The sequence below is a fragment of the Lagopus leucura genome, unplaced genomic scaffold (assembly GCF_019238085.1).
Source record: "Lagopus leucura isolate 7727_CA_CO unplaced genomic scaffold, USGS_WTPT01 Super-Scaffold_100009, whole genome shotgun sequence".
Lineage (NCBI taxonomy): Eukaryota > Metazoa > Chordata > Aves > Galliformes > Phasianidae > Lagopus > Lagopus leucura.
The window spans coordinates 15,854,235-15,873,782 of record NW_024962266.1 but is presented as its reverse complement, the minus strand read 5'-3'; the positions used below and the strand labels follow the sequence as shown (position 1 = coordinate 15,873,782).

The following is a 19,548-nucleotide window of genomic DNA, read 5'->3' as shown; positions in this document are numbered from 1 at the left end:
TACTTCTTTCATTATTGATACAGTTTTGTAACTTAGTGTTTTGAATTATCTATTTCAGATTTTCTCAGGAGAAAGTTGTCTCTGCAGATGCCCCAGACTCTGCCAAATGATTGGCTTTCTATCCAGTTCAGTCATTTACTTCTGTTACATGTTTTAGACATCCATTTTTCCATCTTAAAACATCCAAGATTGTCCATCTTTACACATCCATTATTCCATCTGAACTTCAATTCCATGTTTTTTCGTCTGCAGGCTTATAAAAAAAAAAAACAAACACACACACTTGGACTGGAAGGAAAGCACATGTATCAGAACAGACTTTTGGATTTGTTTTACTTCGAACACACACAGCATCATGTCCCCAGTGGCTTAATACCGAAGAGCACTTTAGAAAGTCATTTGTATGGACTTATGAACATGCCTCATATAAAAAGAAAGGTACAACTGAAGAGCTCTAATACTGTAAAGAAATCCACTTAAAAGTGAAGAAATACAGGAATGTCTTTAATCACCCACTGGATAGTCCTTCATTTACTGTACAAGATCTTCAGCATTCTCGGATAATGGATAGGAGCGTTTTGCTGGTTTTTAATTCTTTTTATTAAATGTATAGTCTTCTGTTCTACTTATTCCTCATTAGCCAGCTCCTTCCCAGGAACTAACTCCATCCTGGAGGTTGACATGTTTAGCATCCGTGAAGCATTATGGTTCTCACATTTGGTCTAGGATTACCCTGGCTTTATGTGAAGGTTTTACCAAGCAGCAAAGCTTTTCTTAAAAACCAATGAAATGCTTTTTTACTCTAAGTACATCATTTGGTTTCAGCCAGGCAGTTTCATGATAGTAGTATAACAGAGTGTCTTTTCAGAATCCCAGTAGGTGGAAGCTTGGTTTGAGAACACACTGGGACATTTGGTAGCACTGATATTTTACGTCTCAACTGTTAACAATTCTTGAAAGTATAAGAAGTATTTAAAGGCCAGGTGGTTCAGGAAGCTGGCGGTGGATTACAAGGCAGCAAAATGTGGGATAACAAAAAAGGTAAAGAGAGTTGTCTGCTGCAGCTTGCCTTTTGAAACAGGACAGATGGGAACAACTCATGCACACAAACATGGTGAGGACAGCACAGAGCGGTGGAGTGCCTGCCCCTTCCTAAAACAGGATCATACCTAAGGAAACAGCCTAGGGGTGAGGACGCAGGATTGACATCTTGCCTGAAACAACAGGATTATCTTGTTTCATCTCTGCCATCAGGCATAAGGAATGAAAGATCCTGAGCCCGAAGGACAGCAAATAATTGCTCCCCAGACAAGATGGACTGCTTCCTCAAGAGGTGTTGTAAAGGAAAAGTTTCTCTCCATTCAGTGCAGTGACGTTCGTCCTTGTCAGGATGACAGTCTGTTCCCAGGACCACCAAGCAAAAACACAGCTGAATGAACAGGTAAGAAAAGAATTGCAAATATCGGTGCCAGCCTGGATTTTTATACATGCAGTCTGATAAGTTGTATATTTTGTTGTAAAATAATCAAGCAGAATGATGTGCTAAAAACCCTCAACAGAGATCTGTGATGCGATTACATTCACCTGAGCACTATATTCTAGTTAAGTTTTTAAAAAGTGGAAGAGAACTTGGTCTTCAAACAGCTGTGTTGGATCCTCCATTTTTCAGTGATTGTGGTTGGCATCATATCAACAATATCAGCCCTGCAGGTTGTGTAACAAGATAATGATACAAGTCTTAGGGTTGAAAGTGGAGGTGCTGGTAGGATGACAACATCCCACCACCCACATACAGTAAGAAATAATTGGGATTAGGTGAGGCTGCAGTCAGACATGAAAATTAAAAATATTATTTATTAACAACCGAAAGAACAAATTAAACTAGATTTAAACTATTTAATTAGATTAAATTAAAAAGTCTGAAGTGATTTCTATGATCTTCTAGTCTGACTTCTTGTATAATAGAAAGCTGATTGTCCTGAATTAGCTCCTTTTTGGACTGGATTGCATCATTTAAAAGAGAAAACATCAGATCTCGATATAAAAATTAGCATAAAAGCTACAATAATGCTGGGTAACTCTCTCAGTGGTCAGTTATGGTAAACTGTAAGTTAAGATTGTTGTTCTTGGATCTCTGTCTGCTAGATTGAAGCTATGTATTTTCAGAGGCATGTAAGAGCCCTCGTTAACTTTCTCTTTGATAAACTCAATGAACAGAAATCTTTGAACCGTACTTCAGGAGCGTATGCTAATCCTTTAATCATGTTTCATGTTTGTTGTATAAAATCTTACAGATTTTTCATTATTCTTTTTGACTTGAGAACACAGATCCCAAGTATGTTTTTCATCAGTGGCAGATGCAGAGGATATATAAACCTCCCTACTGTTTCTCAATATTTTCTTGCTTAGGCAATCGAGAGTTAGATTCTCTGTTTTAGTCAGTGTACCAGAGAAGTAGCTGTTATGGACCATTACAATCTCCAGCTCCTTTTCTCTGACTGCTTCCCAGGAGAGCACTCCATGTGAGATTCGCTGTAGTCTTGTTCTTCTTTCTAGATTTAGTCTAATTTATCTTTGTAAGGCGCATAAGAAAAGAGAGAAAAGACAAGAAAAGACAAGAAAAGAAGAAGAAAGAAAAGCTTTCACACTTTTTTTCTAGAAAAATAAGGCAGAAGGGGACTGCTCGGAGGTTATTATTATGAAATATATGTGAAAAAGGAAACTGAGGACAGAATGGGACTTCTGAGTCCCATATTGGCACAAGCAGTACGTTTGAAACTGAATTGCAGAGACCATGCCTAGATGCTTTACCAGCTGATGGATACAATTCTGGTATCAGACAGAATGTTGTAATTACATTTCAGGTGCATTTAAAACTAATGTTATTCTGCTGGTGAAATAAATGAATAGGAATCAACCATTAAGCCTTCTCCTATCAAAGCGAACCATGTTGTATTTTCTCTTCATTAATAATTGCACACAACCCTAGAAGATAAAAGTAAAGCCATTGGAATTATAGAAGAAGGAAAATATTATCTTAGCTAATGCATCCTTGTCATCTTGTACAGCAGCTTTGACTGAAATGGTGTTTTTTTTATTCTGCCCTCCATCTCTGACATGAATAGCCACACACCTCAGCATCAGTCTGTGCATGCTGGATAGAGCAACAAACTTGCTGAACCACGTCCAAGTGAAGGAACAACTGTAATAAGAAGTGTAACTTAAAACCAGATTTCAGAATGACTTTTGTTTCTTTGTTCAATCAAATCTTATGCATTAGTCAGGATTAGATCTGACAAGCTTCTTCTGTAAAATGTTATAAAACAGGCTGAAATCTAGGCCAGGGCTAGGGGCATTCCTGGGAAGCTCGCTGGATTTCCTGGAGGGCAAGGTGTGGTTCTGTAAGTAGGAGGTTAACGCCAGTGATTTTCTGTTACTAGTAATTATGTGCAGCTTGAGTTACATTAATAAGAGCTACATATGCATACTGGAAAAAAAGAGTTTATCTGACACTGAGATTATTACATGTTTCTAGTTAACAATGTTCATTACCTTTGTTATTTTGTGATTAGCACTTATAAATGCCCAAAACCATGTTCATTTTTTACCAACACCTAAGAAAAAATGTTCTGTCATTGAGAGTTTAAAACAGAGGGATATCTCCTGATATATATTCCACCAGTCTTTTTAATATTTTAGAACTAATTGTCCTTGCCTTGTTGTAACTCAACTCAGTCATTTTGCTTTTTGTTACAATTCCTGCCAAGTATAGATATATGCTTCCCAGAAAGTTATCCTGAGGTGAAAACCCAACATGGAAATATCAATCTTAAGAGATTTCATAAACTGATAAAGAAAGGAAGCAGAATCTTATCATAGGAGAAGGGCTGGGCAGCCTTAAATAAAAGTGACTCTACCTTTCTAGTGAATAGTCACCAAAATTGAGCAATAAAAGGGGAAAAGAAGAAATGACATTGTAGTCTAGCTAGAAATGTCTTTTAGCCTGATTTCATTAAAAACCCATTCACTGCAGCCTCTATCAAGTACTGTTTGAATACTATGATAGATATTCTAAAATTATAGTAGTTTTTTAAAGTATTTTTGTTCGTTTGTTTGTTTCTTTTTCTGCTCCACTGTGAGGTTTCGCAGTGTTATAGGCTTTTCATGGCACCGCAGCCCCGAAGGAAGCACTGATTCTCCAGCCTGACCTTTTGCCCACTGTGGGTGATAGAACTGACCAAGTGACTGCTGCGTAATTTCTGAGGGACCTACAATACTTCCTTTGGAAAAAAATTCACCTTCTCTGTTTAAAGATTTCACATGACAGCAACACTTCACAAGCCTTTTTTAAACCAGAAATGTCTCTTATCTCAGCTTTCAAAAACTGCATCTTTTAAAAGGTTTGTCTGCTAAACTGAAGATTGCTATGGTGACAACTATTCTCCTTACTGAGGTGATTTCACATTCTTTAGCTCTTGTGTGATTCAGTGATGGGCTAGAGATAAGGGTTTTAAAGTCTCTTCAGTAAGGGCAGTTTCTAGGTATGTCTGTTTAGCCACTTCCTGTTTGCCAGCCTTTGCACAGATAGCAGACCAAGACGTACTGTTCCACCAGTAGAATCCTTACTTAGTACATACATGGTGCTCCCCACGTTTGTACACCCAAGGACTGCATTTCTGTGTGCTCTTAAATGCCTGTCTGTATTGCTACTCTTCATATCACAGTCCTCCATCAGATAACTGATCTACTTATTTCTTTTCTAGAAATATCAGCTTGTAATTAACTGTATTAGTTTGCACGTTGTTCACATTAGCTTATCTTCCTTAAAATTCTGTTAACACTGCAGAATCTATCCTTATTATGTATCACTTGACAACTTCTATCTGCTATGTAAATATTAGCTTATTAATTTTGAAACTAATAAATGCTTCTTATTAATGCTTCCAAGTAGAAAATGTTCCTGAGTCTTTTTTGCAGTTGAAAATGTAAAGTATCTACTAAGAGCCGAACAGCAAAATAGCCACATACTGAAATATAGCAAAATAGAAGCATAATTATACAATATACTATGCTTAATTGTTGATAATATGTGTTGATTCCATGGAGTTAAGAGAGATCTACAAGGGGAAAAACACTTGAGGTATTCTACTCCATTACAAAATAGTCCCATTATTTCTAAAATAACATCTATAAATCAATTTGCATCAATTTTGGAAAAGGAGAAAACTCTTAGATGTAATCTACACAAGCAGAGAAACAAGCAAAGCTATTTGCTATATTCAGCTTTGTTTATTACAGAGAAAATATTACCATACAGCACAAGCATTCCTAATATAAAATATCAGAAAATCACAATCTCTCTGTCATGTAAGGAGTCACACTCTAATAAACTCTTCCTTCTTCAGTATGTGAAGGAATATTTTATTAGGGTACCCCAAGCTAAGTGTAATTGCCACCAGTAGAAAAATTCTTCTGCATCAAGGACCAAACCCCCCCAAGAAACAGAAGATTTTCTACATGCCCACAAAGTCAATTAAATATTGTCATTAATTGCCTTTTTTCCCCCTTTTTTCTCTTTCTCGTTTTTTTCTTTCTCCTCTTTTTGTTTCTCCTCTTTTTGTTTCTCCTCTTCTTTCTTTTTCTTTTCTTTTTCTTTTTTTTTTTTTCTTTTTTTTTTTTTTTTTTTTGGCTTATGTACAATTAATGCATTATCTGTAGTTTTAATCTACTAGCTAACCAGAAATGATGACAGATTTGTGGGAAATCAAACACCCAGTATTCATCAGGCTGATCTACTGAGATTAAAATAATGGCTGGCTATAGCATCTTGATAGGTCTTGTGGGAAGCAATTGTTTTGATGTCTGATATATTTACATGTTTAAGGTTGTGTTGAAATCCATACATAAGCAGCTTCTGAATCTTTTTTAAAACTGTAATGAGCTTTAAAGTTGGACAGTTAAATGCAGTAGTCAAGGGAATTTTCATAGTATTTAAATAATATATTTACAAGTTGTTTTTTTTTTTTTTTTTTTTTTTTGCAAGCACGCCACATAAAATGCCTTCCTTTTAAATGTTCTCTCTTGCTTCATTTTTCTTCAGATAACTTTTGCTGTTTCAGACTTCCAAACATTTGAATTCTTCTCACGCACACTTTTTTGCACATTCTGAGATGTTAGATGTTTCACCACTGGAATGCGTAACAAATCACTTCTCTTCACATGATATAGCAAGAGAGTTACACAAAGCTGAATTGCTGCAACTTTAAGATGAGCAAGAGGGAAGATCCAGGGAGCCACAGGTCTGCCAGCCTCACCTCAGTCTCCAAGATGATTGTGGAGCAGACGCTCCTAGAAGCCATTTCCAAGCATTTGCAGGACACAAAGGTGACTGGGAACAGCAAGTGCAGTGTGACTTTACCAAGGACAAACCTTTGATGGGAAGGTTGGCTTAGCAGAGAAGAGCTGTGCATGCTGTTTACCTTGAGCATTACCTTGAGCATTACCTTGAGCATTACCTTGAGCATTACCTTGAGCAGGCTAGAAGAGCATTGTGGGAGACTAATTTGTGAAATATGGAGTGGATCATAAGGTGGGTGTGCAGTTGGATGGGCTGTTGGGTTTGATGTGTGGTGATCAGCAGCACAAACAGAACTTTCTGTTTTTAAGGGTGCTCATCACAGACCCATAAAAAGGCCCAAATAGTTCATCTCCTCATCAATATCTGAACCAGTGCACACTCAGCAAGTTCTTATTATTATACCTATTTTGAGGAGGAGTGTGTGTGTCAATAGGCTGGCAGATAAAGCTGCTGTTTAGAGGAGTCTTTGCTTTTTTACCGTTGTTTTCTTTCTTATTTGAAAGATTTTTTAACATAAAAACCATAAAAAGCAAGAAGACCAACGAAATTCTAAAAAGCTAGGGCATTACAGAATGAAAATTGACCAAGAAGATTTCATTTGGTCTTCTTAAGCATCTATACTATAACAAAAACTTTAATTTTAGGGACTGGCACTTAGTCTGCATTCCTCATGCAGGCTTGAGTCTTCTAGGATCTGATAGCTGGAATGATTCTGAACGTAGTGAAGTGTTCCTTGAACCTTACAATAGCTGTGGCTTTAATGTATGATACTAAGTATTCTCAAAATATCCAGCTTTGGGTGCTTCACTCTGGGCTTTCTAAATGCATAGATACGTAGATACATTTTCCTTTGGCAGACCTGTTTCATTTTCCCACCTGTATGATAGAGCTAATACCTTCTTCCCAATATGCAAGTATCAAATACCACAAAGAAAAAAAATGTCTTGGAAAAGCACATTAAAATAATAATTGATTTCCATATTGAGTTATGGAATTAGTACAGGCATTCAGAGCACTTAAAAAGATCTAGTGTTCAGCCTGAAATGTTAGATAATACCGAGCCTCACTGAGCGTGATCCCCATTTATCTATTAGAGAGATTGCCCTAGGTGATTGAAAATAGTGATTAAACTCTGGAAACAAGATCCAGTAAGGAATGCAAGCCTGTAAGCCTGTAAGTCCTAAACAGATGATCCAGAAAACTACCCACGCAGTTCCTGCATATGTACGTTGTAATTTTACTTTGCTCCCCTATGTAATGTTTCCATTTGGTTCTGGGTATGCCCAAGTCTGGGAGCAGTCTGGAAGTAGCTATGTGGCTAAAAATTTATTTCATGTGATTTATTTATTTCAAGAGATTTTCTGCAGCAGAGATCCTTTGACACTATGGTGCTATGTAACAAATATCACAAGTCTAAGCTCTCTAGAACTAAACACAACACAGGCTTTCTCTCAAAAAGTGATGATATCACTCCTAATCTTTCGTATCTCAGCACAGCAGCAATAGATAAGAAGAAATAAGAAAGTTCTCAGTTTTGAAAAACCTAGGCGTTTGTGGCTGGATTGTTCCATTGAAAAGAAAGATGTGAATCTCTGTCTGCAGAGGCTGGAAAGTCCTGTCTCTTGTGTCATATGTGAATTCTTTAAGTTTGGAAATACCAGGGAAAGAAAGCTACTGTCATGTAGCAGGAAGAAAGCCTGTAGGTTATATCTCTCTTCACACAGAGACAACTGTTTTGTTTAGAACACTGCATTTTCTAGGGCATTTTTTTCAGTAAAGTGAATCTTGAAGAAAGGTAATACATCCTGTCTATGATCAGCTAATGAAATTAGGAATAAATTAAAAGAAAAAAAAAAAGAGAGAGAGAGAGAGAGAGAGAGAGAGAGGGAAAAAATAGCAAGATACAAATAAAAATGATACTTCCACTACTGCAACTCAATCAGTGGTAATTTATGTAAAGGTTTGCTCAAAAAAAAAAAATAAAAAAAATAAAGAACATTCTGGTCAAACTTCAATGAAGAAATTAACAGCATGCATGCGGTCATTACTTCGGCTTTCTCTTGAAATTCTAATTGTACCCTGTGATCTTACTTTACCAGGACCACAGTATGTTTCCGGTGTCTTTCTACTGCCCCTCCCTTGCCATAGGAAGTTCCTGTATTATTGTGTATCATTATTTTGTTCCTGTGAGTCCTTGGAAGCCTATGAATAATATTAAGAAGTTGTCTTCCCTGTGCTAGGAAAGAGAGTGTGTTTTTGTCCACATGTAAGCAGCCACTGAGCTTCATAGAGTCATGACATACAGGTAATGATTCCAGTTGAATCTGAAACTACAAATAGCTCAGAATTCCCTGCAAAACTCTACTAACAGCAGTGATCAAAAATCTCTATTAATGTTTTTTTTAGAGCCACACTTGCAGTCTCTAATATTTGAATCAGCTGATGAGATAAAATTACAGACAATCCTTAGTATATTCCCAACTAAATCCTCCAAACCTTAATTACCATGGAAACTACTTATCCTTAAGGCACTACAGATAGCTGATTTTTTTTTTTTTTTTTTTTTTTTTTTTTTGACAAAAATGGCAGTGAGGCCATAAAAATTGGGTCTGTGTGTAATGAGACCTTTGATCTTTCATCTACTCCTGTGTTAATTAGAAATAACCTCAATGAAGCAAGCTGAGTTACACAATATAATTAGTTTACACAAGAGAAGCAGATTTGATGTGTTGTCCAGTTCAGTTTTTTCCAGGTCTTTTTCCATTAACTTCATGCAATTGTGTTAATACATTTCTTTTTCACTTCTCTATGAAAATAAATTGAAAATGCAAGATATTATTTGTATATAAAAGTAGTAGACATACCCATGTTTTGAGACAATTCTAGTAATGGAACTAATCAGTGCCACTGAGGAGCAGTACTTAAACTGCGTTTACGTTACAGAGATCTGCATTTCCAACTTTATGTGTATTTCATCTCTGACTGCTTGCAGGGAGTCTCCTGTTTCATTTTAACATAAATTTTAACAGCTTTTAATTGAGCAAAAGTAATTGGCAGTCAAGTTACTATCAAAAGCCCAGGAACAGGCTGCCCAGCAAAGCTGCAGATGACAGCCTGCCACTGTGTTTGAAGTCAGGCTGGCCAGGGCTCTGAGCAGGAGGTGTCCCTGTGCCTGACAGAGGGTTGGACTGTAAGATCTTTAACATCCCTTCCAACTCAAACCATCCTATGGCTCTGTGAAAAAATCCTGTTTCAAGTAGAAGCTCCCAATGAACTCACTTATTCCAGCTCTGCAAGCAAATGCCTGTAACATATGCGTGTTATCATTTATGTAAACCCATCACTGTGTCATGTTTGTTGAAAGCTTTCCATTTTCATTTTGTTAAGCCTGATTATGAGTTACACTGTGGCAATAATTTATCTCATCTCCCATCTTACTGCAAGGTTGCTTTCTTGCTGAGCACCTCTCGTACAGAGAAAGGCTGAGGAAGCCGGGCTTGTTCAGTCTGAAGAAGGCTTTGGGGAAAGCAATCTTTGCAATCTTCCAGTACTTAAAGGGAGCTCATTAGCAGGATTGAGACCGACCTTTTACCCAGCCTAGTAGTGATCGGACAAGCGGGACGGCTATAACTAAAAGAGTGGAAATTTAGGTTAGGTATTAGGAAGAAATTCTTTACTCAGAGGGTGGTGAGGAAATGGTACAGCTGCCCAGAGAAGCTGTGGGTGCCCCATCTCTGGATGTGCTCGGAGCCAGGCTGACAGGGTGCTGGGCAGCCCGATCAGGTGGCTGCCAGCCCTGCCAATCGCAGGCGGTGAGAACTTCACCCACCCTACGACGGCCCCCAGCCCCACCCGTTCACACAGCCTAGCGCCCCGAACATCGCGCTCAGTGCGCATGCGCACCGGAAGTTCCCGCCTTCCTTCCGGCGGCGCTTGCGCCGTGCGCGCCGCCCGGCACAGGGCCGGGGCGGAGTGAGGGCCGAGGCGCAGCGCGGCATGGCGGGAGGCGGCGCGGGGACAGGCCCGGGCTCGGGCCCGGCGGGGCAGGATGTGGAACCAGCGGCCCCGGAGCGAGTCCTCTTCCCGCCGACCTTCAGCGTGTCCGAGATCAAGAACAAGCAGCGGCGGCACTTCATGTTCCTTCGCTGGAAACAGCAGCAGAGGAAGGTGGGCGCGGGCCGGCGTGGCGCCGTGAGCGGGGGGCACCGGGCTGACGGCTGACGGCTCTCCCTCTCCTTTCAGGAGAAGCTGGCGCTCAAGAAGAAGCGGAGGAAGGAGCGAGAAGCCCTCGGGGACAAGGTGAGCGCCTGTGGGGCGCGCCCTCGGCGGAGCCCTGCGTGGGTCGTGGGTGGCGGTGCGAGCAGGGCCCTGTCAGCGCCCGACCGCGGGGTCGCTGCGGGCATCGCCGCGGGCATCGCCGCGGGCGTGCTCTCATCCACAGTGCCTCGCTGATCTGCTGTCATGCAGCCTGCCCAAACCATGCGCACACCCGTTGTCTGCTTGTCCTTATTGGCTTCTTTTCCTAACCTACTGCAAAAGCATATTGATGGTTGGAAGAAGTTGTGAGTTCCTGTGTTATAATTCTACAACAGCAGCACGAGTAAAGGGGCGAGCGTTGTTACATCCCGGCTGTCGTTCAGTTGTGGGTGCAAAGACAGCATGTTCCTGTTGCACACAGATCTTCTGGTAGCACGGTCTCATGGTAGCTTTTGCAGTACTTTACAATGTTGCTTTACAATGATGTGAGTGTGTTACATTAATAAATCTACATTTATTTTAGGCACCTCCAAAAGCCATTCCAAAGACTATTGAAAATCAGAGAATTTATGATGAAACAACTGTAGATCCCAATGATGAAGAGGTAACTGTTTAATTTTTGCAGATGCTGTTAATTGTCTTTGTTTTGGTTTGGTTTGGTTTTTTTTCCCCAAAGAAGAGCCTTAAAATGTATGGATAAAATTCATTATTCTTGACTTTTCTGTTAAGATGTTAATGGTTTACTTTTCATGTGCTGGATTCATCAAGACACGGTGTCCTTTTTTTCATTATTTACCTTAAATAATTGTCCTTTAAGTTACAGCTATTGATGGCAAAGCCTGTCAGTTTTCTTTATTCTGGACTCTTTAAAATGCAAAAACCACACGTCTTAGAGTAAATAGTTATAGGACAGAACTTGCAAACTGGGATTTTTCTTGTTAAACTTCATTTCATCAAATTAGATCAGATTGAACAACTGTTCTTCAATTATTTAATATGTGACAAGCCTACTTTTCTTCTAGGTTGCTTTCGATATAGCGACTGATGAATTTGCACCATATTTCAACAGACAAACAGTTCCAAAGATTCTTATTACAACATCAGACAGACCTCGTGGGGTGTGTATGCCATGCTCAGATTGTTCTGAGCAATCAGTTGCACAGTACCGAAGTTTTCATGTGATTAATTAATTACACTTTTAGTATAGAAATGACTTTAAAAAACACAACTTCTTTGTATGCTGTCAGTAGAGACAAAGGAAACTTGATGAGCAGGAGATACTTTGTGCTAAATTGTTAGATTCTTTTTGGTCAGAAAGTGTCTCTTGGGTTCTAGTGCCATTCAAGATGGGTTTAATCTAACTAACATTTCTAATCTCCAAGTTTAATGTGATGTATAAGTCCATGATGACTGCATACAATCTTATGTAGGAAAAAACTACAGAACTTAATATTTCCTTGGGGTTTACTTTGCTGCTGTTTTTACTTTAGTGACTCTTGGGAAACTTTATGTGTATGCAGTCCGTTAGCTTCTTTAGCACTGTTTGTTTCATTAAAAAGCTCAAGTATACGTTCCTGTATGTGATGGTGTGCATTACCTAATTTGGAAGATTTCTGACGCTTTGTGAAAACCATTAGAAAGTGATTTTAAAAATAAGAAACTGTGTATCTCTGAACAGGTTCTCTGGAAGTTCAGATGTATGTATAGTACATGAGGCAATATTTCTACTGAAATACTAGCAACGCCTTGCAAAACAAGATCCTTAAAAAATAACGAGTTTATGATTTTGTAATTTTCCCATTTTACTATGAAAAGAAAACAATCTGTTCCAAAAAGCTGTCCCTAGTGTGTTGCAGTTACTGCCAATAAATTAGTTTTCCAGCAACTGAATGAAACAATTTGTTAGCCTGTTGATGGCTTTTTATTTCCAGTATCTCAGTTTGCTTCAAGGAGAGCAGTCAGTGAGCAGTCCTCTGTCCCACCTCGTATTTGGGTTTGTTGCTGTATTTACTGCGTTGTGATTTAACTCATCTGCTTTACAGAGAACAGTGAGATTCTGTGAACAGTTGTCCACTGTTATACCCAACTCGCATGTCTACTATCGCAGAGGATTGGCTTTGAAAAGAATTATTCCACAGTGTATTGCAAGGGACTTCACAGATCTAATTGTCATTAATGAAGATCGCAAAATACCAAGTATCCTTTGTGTAAATACTAAACTGAATGCAGTGTTAGCTCTAGGCTATGGGGAAACTTTTTTTCTTCAGTGTGTGTGTCTTAAGATCTCCTTTATTCTGGATTTTTTTTCTTCACTGTGCTGTTTATAGGATAATTATAGAGTTAAAAATCACTGTGCCAACTGAAGTATCTGATGATTAATGGCACTTGAAATTATGAAATTATTTTGTTGTTGTTGTTTTTTTTGTTTGTTTCAGTAAGCTTAGCTTCCCTTCCTGACCAGAAAGTTTCATTTAGTTTTGCTGACTTGATAAGTACTGAAAAGATGACAGAATATAACAGGTTAGCTATTGAAACAAACCTTAATGGATCTGTTTGAACACTAGCTAACTAGTTTCTGAATGTATTTTGGAAACATAACTAAACCTTGTAAATGAGGCATAGCTAATGGATGTAATATTGTGATACCATACTGCATTTAACAGAACGTGCTTCTCCGTAAATTACATTTCAAATTTTACAAACTTTTTTTTTTAACTCTGTGAACAGATGGGCTTGTTTTAAGTCACCTTCCTGATGGTCCGACTGCTCATTTTAGAATGAGCAGCGTCCGTCTGCGTAAAGAAATAAAGGTGAGACTCCAACAAAACCTTAAAAAAAAAAAAGTGTACTTTGGTTTATCAATAACTATGTTCAGTTCATTCAGCTGCCCAAACTGGTTGTGCTTCTGTAAGGTTCATCTGATCGTGTACAGATGCTTTTTCATAACTGGCAGGAGGCTAAAGACAATAACAGTCTACTTCCATAAGTGGTGTATTTCAAGTTTCAGTTACCCACTGAATTTGACTGCCTGCCAAGTGTTCTTATAGCCATATCATCTAACATTAATACAGGATACATAACGCCCTGTGTACCGTACATGTGCAGCAGGGTATGTAAAGTAAGTGCTATACAAGATTTCAATAAATGCAGTTCCCAGTTTTGAATAAAACCTAGTTTTTCTTATCTTACAGCCTTGTCACCTGTTCTACAGTAAGTATTGCTTACTTAGCCAAAGATAACTTGCAGTATAATGTTTTGTTTTTTTTTTCTTTTTTGAATTAAGTTGTTTTTAAAATGTCATCTAAAGGCTGTTCCAGATATTCCTCCTTGCTATGTTGCTATGTCTGGAGACATTTTCAGCCTCCTAATTCTTTACTGTAGTGGGTGCTGCCAGGAATGACAATTAGTGCAGCAGAGAGGAAATACAAAACTTTGTGCTTTTTCATTAAGTTTGTATCGTTAATCCAAAGATCCTTATGTTAGCACCTTCTGCTTTACTTACTTACAAACTTTGTATAAATTTTTTCAAAAAACAATTAGGCATATTATCAGGCCCTGGTTGTCTACACCCTATTTTATCTCAATCTTATCTTTGATAGTACATTAAAATAATTTTGCATACCATCTAATATTTGCATTTTTTCACTCCAGAGAAAGGGGAAACAACCCACAGAACATGCACCCGAAGTAATCCTGAATAATTTCACGACACGACTGGGCCATTCCATTGGTCGTATGTTTGCTTCTCTCTTCCCACATGATCCTCAGTTCATTGGAAGACAAGTAGCTACGTTTCACAACCAGAGAGACTACATCTTTTTCAGATTCCACAGGTAACTTCTTGCCCCAGAACGCATGAATGAGAGATATTGTTCACATAGCTTAACAACTAATCTTTTTTCTTTTTTCTCCTCAAGGTATATATTCAAGAGTGAAAAGAAAGTGGGAATTCAAGAACTTGGGCCACGTTTTACATTAAAATTGAGGTCTCTTCAGAAGGGAACCTTTGATTCCAAATTTGGAGAATACGAATGGATTCATAAGGTATGTCTGAGTTATACTAAGTCTGCTGGGGAACAGAGAATACATCTGACATGAAATGTGACCACACATCTCAACCTAGAAAAGCACTTCAAGTGCAGTTCTCAAAACAGAAATGCCTAAGTGAAACACTGAGAACTACTTCTTGTCAAAGAAGTAAAGTAAAAGCATTCTGCTATGTAGCAAGGATGATGAGTGTCAGTATATCATGACTGCTTATGCTGTGTAAGGTTTTGAACATATACCAATATAAGCAAAACTGATAAATGCTCTCTTGGTATTATCTGTTATTGGAAGCCTAGTAAGCTTGACTAAGAACATTTTTTGCAAGGTCAGGGTAAGAACTGTAATGTAAAAACAATTAAGCTATTTCCTCAAACGTTAATTCTTACTTTCCATTCAGTATTAACACTGACTTCATCACACCTTCAGGTGAAGTGCACGTTACTCTACGTTAACAGTTAATGACATTGGTAGTTACTTTGCCTATCAACTGCAATTCCATGGTATTTGAGCTATAACAGAAGAAAAAATCTAGTGTTTATGATGTAGGCCATGATGTGTATAATGTGTGTTGGATGCTGTGACTGCTGTCTGTATATACTCTTCTAAACAACTGATCTCCAACATTTCTCCCTTGTCTTGAAAAGCTGACTACAATAACTCGGTTGCTCTGTAGTGCATTTCACTGCATTAGTGTAAGCCTGAGTTGTCACTGTATACTGGTGTACGAATTTGCTGTTAATAACTTTTCTTAAATTTCAGCGTCGAGAAATGGACAAAAGTAGAAGAAAATTTCACTTGTAATGGACAGTTACTTGCCAACTGCTCACGACCAGAAATATGACAGTATCTTTGAACTATGGATCATCTCAAATTCAACTAGTAGTAACACTGAACAGTAACTGGCTGCAGAAAGACAAAATATGAACTGTTTCTGTAGAAACTTTTAATGTTTAAGTACAACTGCATCTTTTTATTTCTTCTGTGGTTGTAGCTAAATCCAACGTGACAGAGTTTAGCAGGAAGATCTATAGTAATGTTAGAGAAGGCTGTAATTCAGTTATCACTGAAGCTTTGCTATGACTGCTGATTTACTGTAAATAACAGTGTTTACTGAAAACTGTTAAAAATATTTTCAAAATAAAATATTTTCACATATACAGCTTATTTTCTTCCCTGTTAAGCAGCTAAACAGAGTCATTCTACCTTTTAATCAGGTAAGAAATAAATATTGTAAACCTCTAAGTGTTAGTTTTCAAGAAAAACAAAAAACAAACCAACACCAGTATCCTGCCTAGAGAATGTTGAGAAAGCTGTATACAGACTGATTTATACTTACAAGAAGTATTTACTCAGAACAGGTGAGATCTCTGAACAAGATTTTCTCCATTAGAACCTTTTAATGCTTTTTTCAGCGGTGATAACTATAATTGAGTTGATACTACCTGTGGAATTAACTTTTTGTTCTGGCTTAGATTTGCACATTCATTTTCTTTTGGATTACTTTCTTTCCATTGTGTACCTAAGTAGTGCTTTTTAGTATTAACATAAAGGGGCTAAAGGTACACTAATGACTCAAATTGCTCTTTAAGGAAAGTTAGCTGTAGTTGTGTAGTTCAATCATAAAAGAAGAGCCAAAACCTGTTTTTCCCTGTTCTACTATGCTTCTAAGCATACTAGTGATGAAGTTCTTAAGAGTATCAGCCCAAGGCACATTTGTAGCACCACAGAACACCTGAAGATAAGCTCTAGCGATTATCTTCAGCTGCTGAAAAATGATGCAGTAGCTGACGAGGTGTCAACATATCCCAACTTCTGAGATAAACTTCAACACAAAACTAAGTCAAAACACTTTTATTTTTTGCTTGGTATATAAAACTGATTCCCTCATGAACAGAATTACTGTAAATAGCATACGGTTCTTTTGGAGAGGTAGATGGTAAGAGGTTTGACAACAGTAGCAATTTTACAGTTAGATTTGGCACATGAAAGCTAAGCTTTTGTACAGACTTCAAACCAGGCCACTCCTTGAGGCACTCTGCCCCGACAGACATCAGCAGCTAGGAAAAGATGCTAAAAGATCTGAAAAACAAACAAAATGAGGTGGTTAGAAGACAACAAGCAATCCTACGTTTAAGAATATGCGTACTACTTAAAAAAATTCCTTTTTTTCTACAGTTGTTTAATAGAACTTAAATTATAAAATAAGCTTTTCAAAACTATGAAGCCATCCCCCAGGGGGTATAAGAAGATAATCAAAGCTGTTACAAAACAACCAACATGCTGCATCTTCTGGAAGCCAAATTAAGTAGGAGGGCAGAGTAAGTTGTTTCTGGTCGCTTGATGACTATGAAGTATTGAGAATCTACTTCACTTTTGAAAAGCAGGGGAATCTGGGTAACTTAACAAATCTCACTTCCTCTTCATTCTACAGTTGGTACAGACTGTGCAAGCATGAACTCTATTGGTTCATCTCATAAACAGCAGGATTACAACGAAGAAATTCACTGTTTTGAGGAAGTACTTGCAAGAGGTGAAAGGGAGAACAAAAATCTGTTCCATGCAAGTAGCTTAAATTGCTATTCTAATGCCTTTTGCCTGTAGCCATAAGCAAAAAGAAGTGCTCTATTCCAAATTCAGAAAAGGCATTTAAGGGCAATAATTAAGAAAAATATTAACCCTGTTCTGCCATGTGAATTACTGCTTAAAGCTGAAGAACAATACTAGGAAGGCAAGTCAGTTCAGAAATGTTATCTTTTAAAAATGAATAGTTTATAAAATTCATAATAAAGAAACTTCAGAAGAACTACTCTAGAAGAGCTCTGTGACTCAGTCTTTGTAAGACTTCTGTGAATCTAAACCTGATCTCTGTCTTATCACCAGAATTTTTAGGTAATGCCACATCAGTTGTCTTCATAGTGACAGCAGTAGTGTTAATGAACCTAGGAAGGTTTCAAAATGAAAGTACAAATGAGTACTTAACAGTTTCTAGTTATTTAAACTGCAATCTGTGTAGTAGCCTATTGTAGGGGAATTTGGGTGTTGATAATTTCCTTTTTACTTAGAGGGTATTTTCTGTAGCAGACAGGGCTCTCCTTTGAGAGCATCACTAACCTAACCTCTTTGGGAAGTACTCCTTAAGAGTTTAAAAACAAAGTCCTGAGAACTAAAATCTGCTTTATCTGCTATAATTGGCATTCACTCCATAACCCTTCAGGCAACTAATCCTATGTGAGAAAAAGGAAATGATGCTTTTAACATAGAAGGAAACTGCAGCAAAGCTACATTACAGCCAGGTTAATCTAGATAGCAGCTCAGTAACAGCTGTCCCCCAACTACTTTGGCTACAATAGCAGAAACGGATTGGAACCCTGTAACATCCAACTACTACTCACTTATAAAATCTGTCTGGTACAGAGTTACCCTCCCAGTCTGGGAGGAAAGGACCAAAACAGGGATCCAGACCAACACCAGCCGTACAAGTCAGACGTCTCTTTGGAATGCTTTAAACACACACAGTCCCACTTAAAGCAGGCTGTTTTTAATGACCGAAGAAAGTCTGAGTCTTTAAGAACTTACCACTGAAAGATACCTAAGCAGTCCACGTAATTACAAAAATGAACAAACTTTCTGGGGACGGAATGGATTTGTACTCGATGATACTCCTGTCAGCAGGGGATCATGCTGTGCATTCTGCAGGCAGAACTGCTTCAGGTCCACAGCAGCCTGAGAAACCTGGGCGTAGGAGGAGCTGGTGTTAGCACTCACTGATCAGACTGTGCAGGGGATGTAATTGCAGCAAGAAATACAACGCTGTTAAGTGATTTAGCAGTGCACCCTAAGCAGATGTCATACAATCGTTTTCTGGTTTATCAGTCAGTAAGTTATAGAAATTATTGAAAACTTAATGATAAAAAGCCTCTAGGTATGAAACGTGAAAGAAAAGCTATGTCTCGAGGAGACACAGCCTTGCTGCTTTGTTAAACGCACAAAGACTGATTGTTTTCTCGGAGTGCCTCCAATGAGACAAGGCCCAGCCGCAGCCCGGGAGCGCCGTGACACGTCCTCGGCACGCCTGGCAGCGGAGCCTCCATTTTCCAGCGCAGGGCCGAGACGCCGGCCAAGCAACCTGTTGCTACTCCGCCTCGGGCAGCAGCAGTCCGACGGGAGCGGACGCTCCCAGCGCGCAGAAATGAAAGGGGAGAGCGGGGCGCGGCCATCCCGCTCGGGACGGAGCGCAGCTCCCGCCGGCCCAGGGGAAGCGGGAGGGGCGGGCGAAGGGAAGGGACGCGGCCGCCCTCGGGGCCAGGCTCGGCCGGTGCGGCTCCGGGGCGCGGGTCGGCCTCCGGTGCCACAGCCGGGGCGCGGGACTACGCGCCGCAGCCAAGTAGGGTCGTCGGGGCGCTGGGAGCCGTCGGCCCGGCCCGGCCCGGCCCTGCCCCGCTCGCCCTGCCCCGCTCGCCCTGCCCCGCGGCTCGGCCCGGCCACCTCCGAGGGGGCGCCGTGGAGCGCGGCCCCCAGCGGTAATGGCGGCGCGGCCGCCCCGGGCCCCTGCTCACCTTGACGCGAGTCACGCTGGCCTCCAGGCGCAGCTGCTGCACCACCTTCTTCATGGCCGCCACGTTGGAGGAGCCCGACATGGTGGCGGCGACAGCAGGCGGCACACCCAGACCCAACTTTCCGGCGCGTCCCAAACTCTCGGCCCGGAGGCGCCTGCGCAACCGCCCCGGGACCGCCTCGGGAGGCGCTGCGGAGCCTCCGGGAGCCGCGGGGCGGGGGCCGGGGAGCGGCGTGCGGGAGGGTGCTGGCCGCGCTACGCGGCCGAAGACCCTGCGGGGGAGAGCTGAGCCCCAGAGCCAGCGCTGGGGCTGTGTTCCAGCTGCAGCGGG

General features: G+C 40.0%; 2 protein-coding genes across 2 annotated transcripts; one reads left to right on the top strand and one right to left on the bottom strand.

The window, feature by feature from the left end:
• The first annotated feature begins 6,327 nt into the window (after positions 1-6,327).
• RPF1 (ribosome production factor 1 homolog) lies at positions 6,328-15,817 on the top strand. Its single transcript, XM_042873620.1, is given in 11 exon segments — positions 6,328-6,384; positions 10,249-10,305; positions 10,307-10,525; positions 10,601-10,657; positions 11,139-11,219; positions 11,638-11,733; positions 12,658-12,811; positions 13,343-13,425; positions 14,267-14,448; positions 14,533-14,659; positions 15,422-15,817. Coding segments are annotated over 11 exon segments (1,155 nt in total). The 3' UTR covers positions 15,464-15,817.
• Positions 15,818-16,498: 681 nt separating this feature from the next.
• Positions 16,499-19,379, bottom strand: GNG5 (G protein subunit gamma 5). Its single transcript, XM_042873933.1, has 3 exons — positions 19,219-19,379; positions 18,239-18,394; positions 16,499-16,741 (listed from the first exon to the last, which is right to left on the bottom strand). Exons 1-2 carry the CDS (start codon positions 19,297-19,299, stop codon positions 18,269-18,271), a joined length of 207 nt encoding a protein of 68 aa, XP_042729867.1. The 5' UTR covers positions 19,300-19,379; the 3' UTR covers positions 16,499-16,741; positions 18,239-18,268.
• Between the last annotated feature and the right edge of the window lie 169 nt (positions 19,380-19,548).

Bases quoted from the DNA above. Each gene is read 5' to 3' on its own strand.
- GNG5 (XM_042873933.1), bottom strand. From the start codon at position 19,299: ATGTCGGGCTCCTCCAACGTGGCGGCCATGAAGAAGGTGGTGCAGCAG. The intron at 18,395-19,218 runs GTGAGCAGGGGC...TCCTACGCCCAG, and splicing joins CCAGCGTGACTCGCGTCAAG to GTTTCTCAGGCTGCTGTGGA.